This window comes from Xenopus laevis, chromosome 1L, assembly GCF_017654675.1.
Source record: "Xenopus laevis strain J_2021 chromosome 1L, Xenopus_laevis_v10.1, whole genome shotgun sequence".
In the NCBI taxonomy this organism is placed as follows: domain Eukaryota; kingdom Metazoa; phylum Chordata; class Amphibia; order Anura; family Pipidae; genus Xenopus; species Xenopus laevis.
This window is the reverse complement of record NC_054371.1, coordinates 170139352-170149490: the sequence shown is the minus strand read 5'-3', so window position 1 is coordinate 170149490 and position 10139 is coordinate 170139352. Positions and strand designations below refer to the sequence as shown.

The window sequence follows — 10139 nt, the reverse complement described above, 5'->3', positions numbered from 1 at the left end:
TTCCCCCATGACAGTATCCCTTTAAGGACTGTGGTTAGACTGAATTTGTTGGACTTTTATCAGACTGATCATGAGTCAGCTTCACTCACCAATGACTGGGTGTGGGGTTTGTGGTTTTAAATCATTTCTTGCATCGTTGTAATGACACAAACTCCTATTTCTATTGGCGCGTCTTCACTATGTCTATTTACACAGGCTGCGGTGGGAAACCTGGTTCAGAGGTCGTGGTGGTGGTGGTAGTTCCAAGGATTTCCCTGAGTCAATAGGTGCAAGCAGCTCTGAGTGCAACTTTACACAAGTGCAGGAGCGTATGTTGACACAAGTAATATAACTGAATGCTAGCAAAATGCGTGGGCCTGCAACTCATATTTGGTTAATAATTGACCCCCCTATTGTGTGATCTAGAAAACACTCCACATAATTCTGCAAGAAGGTCATACTTTTAATTATTTAACTTGTTTTTAGTAATTTTGTGCACCCTAGGTGGAAGTTACCAAAGAGAATAAAACCTGCACCGTTTAGCAAAAGTTCAGCTTTCTATAAATGATATACTTATACCATAAATACGGCGTGTCAATTTGTTTTGCCAAAACCAAATCATAATATAACAGATGGGATATGGGAGCTCATAATGAAGGCTGTGACCTAATAAAAGTGCAGCTAATGAAGTATAATAAAAGAGGCTGAAATAGCACAGGAATAGGGTGAACAAAGGAAGGGAAACAAGCGAAAAAACAATAAAGGGGAACGATTAAAATGTTTTAGGACCATTCCGACACACAAATCAATCATCGATATGACTATTTCAGTGGCCATTTAGGTTTGTAGCCCCGTTTACTGAATAACTCAGTGATTAAAAGCACAACCTACTGAATTCTGTTATTTGTATGTCACAAAAAGTCACAAAGAAGCTATTAAATGTAATTAAAAAGACTAGATTAAAAGAGAAAATGAGTATGAGGATTATCATCATACAAAATACAGAAAAAGGATGGCTAGTTTAAAAAGCAACTTGTAATCTGGGAGAAAGAGAGCGGACACAGCACTAAGCACAATTGCAAAAGTAAAGTTATACATAATGGAAAGCAACTTGGAGTGAATATAGTATTGCTTAATCATTTCGATTATTTTTTTTTCTCCAAGGAATGCAGACTATAAAAAAAAGTTATGACCCACATACTTGGCAATCGTGCCTGAGAGCTGAGAACCAGCCTTGGGGATGGTATGCTCTGCTGGGGTGGCTGGCTTAGCTGCCTTACTGGGGCAGCTGTGGCAAAAGCAACTGGAGCTTGAGGTCTTGGAGCTCCCACTTGCACATGAGGAGTGGAAATCTGGGTGGCAGGTGCTGAAAATAAAATCCTCAGATTAGTAATAAAATTATATGGTGAAAATATTAAAATAAAACGTGAGTGTGTTCTCAAAAGTCAGCATCCAAGAAACCAGAGCACAACTGTGCTTATAAAAGAGCTATAGCCATTTTTATAAAAATAGCAACATGGAGAATTTTGTGTATTTAGTAAATGTTTGGAACTTCTCACAATAGATTATCTGGAGAAAGAAAAGTATAAAAGCACAGTATACTTTGTTTTGAAAGTACACCCAACCACAACTTTCCTGCTGACTTTAGTTGTGTCAAGAGCGCTTCGCTTTGGATGAAATATGGAGGTGCACCATGGCGGGTTATGTCATTGTGACGTGAAAACTCAAAATAAAAGGACGACATAGACCCAAGTTCAATGCCCAAATATAGTTTCTACTCCTGAGTGTTCCTGGTGAGCTATAATTCTCTATTGACAGATTGCTGGATCCTAACTTTCTTGATTTGATTCCTGACCTATTGTGACTTATTCTCTGACTGCCCTGATCATTTGCCTGGATACTACTATGAACTTTCTTTACCATTTAGATATCATGACTTTCTGTATACAGCTTCCACCTTGGTCCCAACGCCAACCTTACAAGAGCCGCTAGGCCCTGACAAGTTGGTAGGCAAAATATCACAATGCAATGAAATGTGTAAAAGTAACTGATCCACCTGCATATAAATTGTCAACAAGGTCAACGTGTCACTGCTCCATTAGCATCACACTAGGCACTAGTCATTAATAAATGATCCTGATGGCAGAAGAACCCCGAGTTGTAGTCTTACCCTTCAGTGCGGCTGGAAACCCCCTGCTAACGCTAGTCTTTATCAATGCCCCTCAAAACCTCAAAACGTTTTGCTGCAGCATCAACAAAAAATCTCACTCATTTCCATGATCAGACTAGTGAATTGTCAGAGGGACAGTCAAGAGAGGAATATGTATGCCTCCCATTTAGTGCAAGGTGTCTAAACACCACTTTCCTGAAATGTGGAAGAAATGGCCGTTTTACAGAGCAAAGAATTAAACATTCACTAGAGGAATAAAAAACAATGAAATCTTGATTTATAGATAAACAAATTAGAGAACATAAAAAGCAACATAAAAAAATGATGTTATCTATACACAAATGCTCTGACTTCCAAATGGACTAAGAAACTAAAAATACCTTTAGCTCCCTGAGGTACAGCAGGTGTTGTGACTGGTGATCGCCTAACTTGTCCTTGCTGGGAGACAGTGGTTGTTGTAGGAGTTACTGTGCGTGTCTGTGAAGCACTTGGGAAATTAACTGTCCGTCCTTCTGGTTTTTGCCCATACAGAACTGGCTCAAACAGCCTACAATTAGAGAACATCATTTAAATAAATATTGAAAAGTTGCAGCTGCTTGGACTGGGTATAAGGTGTTAAAACTAAAACCTTGTTTGCTCTCAGTAACCCATTTACTTACATGTGCTAGCCTCTGATCAGCCACTGGTAAGTAAAGGGGGCTGCTTTTGCAACCTTAGATAGGTGTTAATTATGTTTTATAATCAGATACGGACACATTCCTGTAAAAACCTGGGAAGTGTATGACAAAATTTAAATAAAATCCTCGTAAAAACTAAGAATTAAATACCTGCTTGGTTTGATTTTAACATGACCGAGTCTAACTGCTGGATCAGGAGAATTATAGATCTCCTGAATCAATTTCCTGGTCACTTTCTGCTTAGGAAGCACTTGTGATTCATAACGAGTCATTTTATTCTCCATCCCAATCAAAAGAAACGAGGCCAAGTCCACATTCTAAATTTGAAGAGAAAGAAAGACAACTATCATGCATGGGACAATTAGAAAATATTTATATACTGAAAAACAATAAAATAAGCATGGGTGTGAGCCCATTTATTTAATCTACTCTCGAAAGACAATTCAGTTCCAATACTAAGAAAATATCAATTATTTATTTTGTTGTAGAATGTAAACTTCCCCACCTTCCATGGATCATGCAGCAATGCACGTAGTATCAGAGACGCTGTTTTGTATTTAATGGCTTCAGAAGCATAAGAGGAATGTTTAAGGCGGGGGTCCACTAGCTCTGGGTGGTTGCAAATTCTCTGCAATTGCATTAGAACATGGAGAACACTGACAAAATGCCCTCCTTTCAAAGCATCCTGTGTCCTATTTAATATAAAAAAAAAATTGTATTTATAAAGAACACACAAAGCAGTCAAACCAATTCCGACAAAACTGCAACATTTAAAAACGCAAAAAAGGAGATTTTGTGATACTCACCTCTTAAATCCTTTTCTCTTCAGATGTCTGTGGGACACAGGGACTGTAGGGTATAGCATCCACCACCAGGAGGCAGGACACTGAAGAAGCAGAAGACTCAACCCCTCTACCCTGTGCTACTAACATCAGTTTTGTTTAACAGATAACTATTAACTATATACAGTAGCAGGGACTGTGGGGTATAGCATCCACCACCAGGAGGCAGGACACTGAAGAAGCAGAAGACTCAACCCCTCTACCCTGTGCTACTAACATCAGTTTTGTTTAACAGATAACTATTAACTATATACAGTAGCAGGCTATTATACCTTGACTAAAGGCAACAGAGGGTCCGCTTCCAGGGAAGGGAGGCCCTGTGTCCCACAGACATCTGAAGAGAAAAGGGTTTAATGGGTAGTATCCCAAAATCTCCTTTTCTCTCTCAGAAATCGGTGGGACACAGGGACCGTGGGGACATACCAAAGCTGTCCCCTATTCTACGGGAGGGAGGAAGCGAGGCCTATGCAGAAACTGCGGCCTGCAGTACCTTCCTGCCAAAGTGTGCGTCAGATGCTGCAAAGACCTCAAAGTGGTAAAATTTTGCAAAGGAATGCAGGGACGACCATGTCGCAGCTCAGCAAACCTGGTCTCTGGAAGCACAGTTCCTGAACGCCTAAAGGTGGCCATAGACTCAAAGATCCGCTTGTTTGGCGACATCGCCGAACGAGCGGATCTTTCCCCGATATGCCACTAACGGCATGGCTATATCGGGGGTAATCGGACGTTCGTCCGTATGGCCAAACGATCGACTTACGATGCGCCAAGGGGCTTTGACGGGTCGGTTAAAAATCCAACCTTCCCGATCGATATAGTGGCCAGATATCGATCGGGAAGACCCGTCGGAAGCCCCCATACACGGGCAGATAAGCTGTCAAATCGGTCCAACCGACCTATTTCGGCAGCTTTATCTACCTGTGTATGGCCACCTTAAGATGTACTCAGTCCCCAACTGGAGTGAGCCTTAATGCGGAGCGGGGGGTTTTACCCTGTGCCACATATGCTCTACGAATGGTTTCCTTGATCCACCTAGAAATGGTGGCTTTCGACCCCAGTGAACCCTTCTTGCTCCCGGAGGGTAAGACCAGCAGTGTAGAGGTAGATCGAATCTCCTTAGTGCGGTCCAGATACAACTTAAGAGATCTCACGGATCTAGCGCATGAAGTGCTAGTTCCTTAGGATGTTTTGGCTGTGGACAGAATGTAGGAATAGTGATCTCCTGATTAATGTGAAACTCCAACACTACCTTCGGAAGGAAGGAGTAGTGCGTAGTACTGCCCTGTCTGAGTGAAAGATCAGGAACGACGCCTGACAAGAAAGTGCACTGAGTTCAGAGACTCGCCGTGCTGAGGAAATGGTGAGAAGGAAAGTCGTTTTCCATGTCAGCCATATGAGCGGAATAGAAGTTAGTGGTTCAAATGGAGGCTTCTGGAGCACTGAGAGGACCAAGTTGAGGTCCCAAGGTGGCAGAGGTTCCCGATAGGGGGGAACTAGGTGTGCCACCCCTTGGATGAAGGTACAGATATCTGGAATGATGGCCAGACGTCTTTGAGCAAGGACAGATAGAGCTGAAAGTTAGGACTTAAGAGATCCCAGAGATAGCCCTTTCTCCAGGCCATCTTGTAGAAATTGCATTATATTAGGAACGGAACATTTGTGGAAGGGGACGTTGTGGCAAGCACACCAGTCCCTATAGCAATTCCACACACTATAATACGCTTTAGAGGAAATAGGTTTCCTGGCAGTCACCATAGTTCGAGCGACAGATTCGGAGAACCCTTTGCGCTGTAGGGTTAAGAGCTCAAGAGCCATGCCGTCAAACACAACACGTTGGGTTTGGGGTGTAAAATTGGTCCTTGTGCCAGATTTGATTTAGCGTCACTAGGTCTGAGAACCAGGCCCGTCTCGGCCAGTGGGGAACGATCAGGATGATTGTGCAGCATTCTTTTGAGCACTCTTGGAGTGAGTGGAAGAGGAGGGAATAGGTAGGCTAGCTAAAAATCCCACGGTATCAAATTGCGTCTGCCTCTAGAGCCAGCGGGTCTCAGCAGCGAGCCATGAATTGAGGAACTTGGCGTTTGACCCCAGATGCCATGAGATCCACTTCTGGGAGCCCCCACTTGTGGACTATGGCTTGAAAGACGTCCTGTTTGAGAGACAATTCTCCTGGATCGAGTTGTTGGCGACTGAGATAATCTGCCTGCCAGTTTTCGAGGCCAGGGATGTAAATGGCCGTCAGAATCACCTTGTGATTTTCAGCCCACTTGCCCTGATGTCAGTGAGACAAACACTGCTCCCCATCCTTGTAGGCTGGCATCGGTTGTGATGAATTGCCATTGAGGTCCCTGCATCGGTTTGCCTCATGCTAGGCTCTGGTGGTGAAGTCATCAGGTGAGTGATCTTCATGTAGAAGGGGACAGAACTATTCTCTGTGTGAGGTTGACACGCTTCCATGGGGATAGTATATTCCACTGTAGTTCCTTGAGATGAAATTGGGCGTATGGAACTGCCTCGATAGAGGCCACCATGGAGCCCAGAACTTTCATTGCAAATTGGACTGAAGGTTGGTGATCTTGAAGGAGCTGTCGAATCTGTGTCTGAATTTTCACAATCTTGTCTTGTGGAAGGAAGAACTGCTGAGTCTTGGTGTTGAACACCATGCCAAGGAATGGCATTTGGTGGCTCGGCGTCAGGTGCGACTTTGCCAGGTTGATCTTCCAACCCAGCGTGGTCAGAGTCTGGATTGCCAGTGAGAGTTGGCGTTGGGCTTCTGGAATGGAGGGACCTTTGAAGAGGAGGTCGTCCAGATATGGTGTGATGGAGATTCCCTGTAGACGTAGTGCGGCTGCAGCCATCACCTTGGTAAAAACTTGTGGAGCCGAGGTGAGGCCAAAAGGTAGGGCTGTGAATTGGAAGTATTTGTTCTTGAAGGAAAAAACGCAAGAACTTTTGAAGCGGAGGGAAAATGGGGATGTGGAGGTAGGCGTCCCTGATGTCCAGTGCTGTGAGAAGATCCCCTGGGTTCATTGCCGCGATGACTGAGCGTAGAGACTCCATTTTGTGTGAGAATCGGATAATGGCATTGAGATATTTCAGATCCAGGACTGGTCTGTACGATAGGTCCTTTTTTGGGAAGATAAAAAGGTTGGAGTAGAAGCCTCAAAACCGTTCTCCTCTGGCAATGGGTATGATGACTTGCTCTTGAAGCAGATTTTGAACCACCGAAAGGAAGGCTGCTTGTTTTCTTGGCTCTGCAGGTATACGTGACATGAAAAAGCGAGGAGGGGGAGTGCTGATGAAATCTATGTGATAGCCTGAGGATATTAGATCGTGTACCCAGGGATCTTAGGTGAGGCTCATCTAAGCTTTCTGAACGTTGTGCAATCTTCCCCCTACTGGCTGGAAACAGTCATGCACTGGGAGATTTGTCAGAAGTCTTGGTTTGGGGACGCTTTCCTTGCCAATTAGGTCTAGCTCGGTGTTGGAAGTGATTTTTGGAACCAAATTGATTGGTGTAATCTCTGTCCGATGAACTCTTGGCAGAGTAGTGCCCTGCATTCTTGAAGGGACGAAAGGAGCAGCCCAGTCAAAAGTTCGTGCGGGACTTGGTTTGAGGAAGCAGAGTACTCTTGCCTCCAATAGCTTGGCTGATGATTTTGTCTAAATCGGGTAGAACTTGCCCGAGAAGGGGATAGTAGTTAAGGATTTGTTGGAACATAGATCAGCTGTCCACAGTTTAAGCCAAAGAGATTGGCGTGCTGCCACCAATAGGGCGGAAGTGCAACTCATCACCTGTGCTGCGTCTAGGGAGGTCTCTGAGATGTAGTCGTTTGCTTCTTTGATCTGTACGGCCAGGTTGAGAAATTCTTGTCTGAGCATTCCCGAACTGATTCCATCCACCAGGGTGGTGGACCAAGATTGTACTGCCTGGCTGACCCATGCCGAAGCCAAAACGGGGTGTAAGGATTTGCCTGTAGAGGTGAAAATAGAACATAGGAACCCCTCCAGTTTCTTGTCCATAGGGTCCTTGAAGGATTAGGCATCAGGCACTGGAAGCGCTGTGTTCTTTGAGAGACGAGAAACCGGTGCGTCTACTGCCGGAGGAGTCGTCCATTTCTCAATAGTTTCTGGTGGGAAGGGATAATGGCGTTTGAATCAGCGGTTCGACTGAAAACGCCGTTCAGGATGATCCCATTCGGATAATATTTTCCAATTGGGTGTGGGATGGAAAAGTGGAATAACTCTTCTTATGTCGCTTGAACAGTGCTTGTGAAGTTTTAGCATCTGTGTCTGCACTCTTAAGATCAAGACAAGTCAATACCCCCGATATTAGGGCGTCAATGTTGTCTGGGGTGGAATGGAGAGCATCCTCACCTTCCTCCGTCTCATCTTTAGATAGTTCAACTTCACTTAAGGACTGGTTATCCCACGAGGGGGAAACTCTAGGGGAAGTAGGTACACTGCCCTCATCAGAAGATGAAGGGGCTGGTCGCTTAGAGGGCCTAGCTCTGGATTCTATGGCCCCATGGTCAAGTTTGTCTAATAATTTATCAAGGCAGGTTGTCAGATTGGGAATGCCAGTGGACAAATTAACTGCCCAGGTTGGAGGATCCTGACTGGAAGCGGAGGGCTGGGCTATTGGGCCTGGTGAAGGGATAGCCTGGGGCCCAGGGTTAGCCTGCAATGCATCTTGAGACTCAGGGAGTGCTTCAGCAGAGGGTTTGGAACAAGCTGTGCATAATGGCTCCTTGCGTCCAGATGGGAGGCATTTACAGCATTTAGTGCATGCCAAATATCTTATTTTGGACTGAGAATGTGCCCCTCTGGTAAAGGGACCCTCTTGATTGTCATGGTATAATGCGTCTAAAGACTCAAGAGTTAGGGACAGGTTGGCTACTTTAAGGCAGAGTGGGATCCCTTGCCTTACCTACTACCTCAGTGTGTGCCTCCTGAGGAAGAAGCTGTTCCCCGTGGTACCTGTGTAATAGGAATGCTCCCTGCGGGAGATGACCTGTGCTCCGGTTGGCGAGTGATAACTGACTCTGCTTCAGGATGGAGAGCGGGAATGGCGCAAAGCTGATGTGCGTCACTCAACATAGGCGGGAAGTGACATAAGCGCTAGAGGCGCGAATAGGAAGTAACCACTGAGTTCCGCCCTGAAGGCATGCGGTTCCCATAGATAGTGTGTGTGCCCTTCCTGAAGCAGAGTTCTAACTGCCGCTGTTACCGCTTGCTACCACTGTTACCACTCGCTACCGAGTAACTGTGGGAGCTGCAGGGGGAGTATTGCGGCGCTTGTCGCAGTGCTTACCCATAGTTGGGAGTCAGGCCATTGCACTATGAAAAGCAGGGGCTTTCCCAGTTCCTTGTGTTGGCTAGTGCGGGTGGACAGCAATACTCCATATAATGAGGGATATGCTGGTTGCATGTAAGCTCTAGGAGCATCTCCCTCACCGAGCACTGCTAATCCCATGTAGGGGGAAGCCTCTATGGAGTGATTCCTCAGTGGAAGCTCTGGGTCAACCCCTAGTGCCAGAATTGGCTGTTGTGTCAATAAATCCTTGAGGACACTGAAAAAAACTGAAGTTAGTAGCACAGGGTAGAGGGGTATAGCCCCAGGGGAGGAGTATTCTGCTTCTTCAGTGTCCTGCCTCCTGGTGGTGGATGCTATACCCCACGGTCCCTGTGTCCCACAGATCTCTGTGAGAGAAAAAACCTTCAACAGATTCACCACAAAGCTTAAAAAATTAGAACTGCAAATGTAATAATCCTGTCCCTGGTGCAACAAATTATGTTAACTGTGGATTTACTGATTTTATATTGGGATGAATACAGAACACTCCACACAAAAATATTCAAAACCTAGTTTTAATATAGCAGGTATGGGGTTTATCATATTGAACATTTTAGGGACTGGTATGGTCTAATAAAAGGGTCTTTCTGTAATTGGGAGGACTACAACTTAAACTACTAAACAGATCAAAATCAAATAATTGTTGGATTGTTCAGCCATCAAGTTCAAGGTACTGTATCGTCATTAAAGGGATACTGTCGTGGGAAAATATGTTTATTTCAAAAATGCATCAGTTAATAGTGCTGCTCCAGCAGAATTCTACACTGAAATACATTTTTTAAAAGAGCAAAGAGATTTTTTTATATTTCATTTTGAAATTTGGCATGAAGCTAGACATATTGTCAGTTTCCCAGGAGCACTCAGGTCATGTGACTTGTGCTCCCCAACAGCCAATCGGCAGCCTGTCAACAGAACAATGGGCAGATAAACAGATAGCAGCTGACAACCTCTGCTGAAGGATTTGTTTGAATTGCTAAAACCTCATCTTTTTTTGTGCTTGGGTGATATTCTCTTGTCTACTACTAGGGGCTAGGGAGCACAACCCATATTACAGTGAATTATTTGCATGTAAACAGTGGAATTTAGAAATAAAAAGTAAGCATAAAAATCATGACAGT

The 10139-nt window shown here is 44.6% G+C and overlaps 1 protein-coding gene across 6 annotated transcripts in view; it reads right to left on the bottom strand.

Annotated features, from left to right (window-relative positions):
• The window catches only part of LOC108716231 (E1A-binding protein p400), an 81759-nt gene that overhangs the window by 46163 nt on the left and 25457 nt on the right, over positions 1–10139 (bottom strand). For all 6 annotated transcript variants that reach the window (XM_018262356.2, XM_018262367.2, XM_041567188.1 and 3 more), the window contains 4 exons: positions 3332–3518; positions 2977–3143; positions 2530–2696; positions 1181–1345 (listed from right to left, as the gene is read on the bottom strand). In XM_018262356.2, the coding sequence (XP_018117845.1) occupies positions 1181–1345; positions 2530–2696; positions 2977–3143; positions 3332–3518 (686 nt within the window). The remainder of the gene's footprint in view (positions 1–1180; positions 1346–2529; positions 2697–2976; positions 3144–3331; positions 3519–10139) is intronic.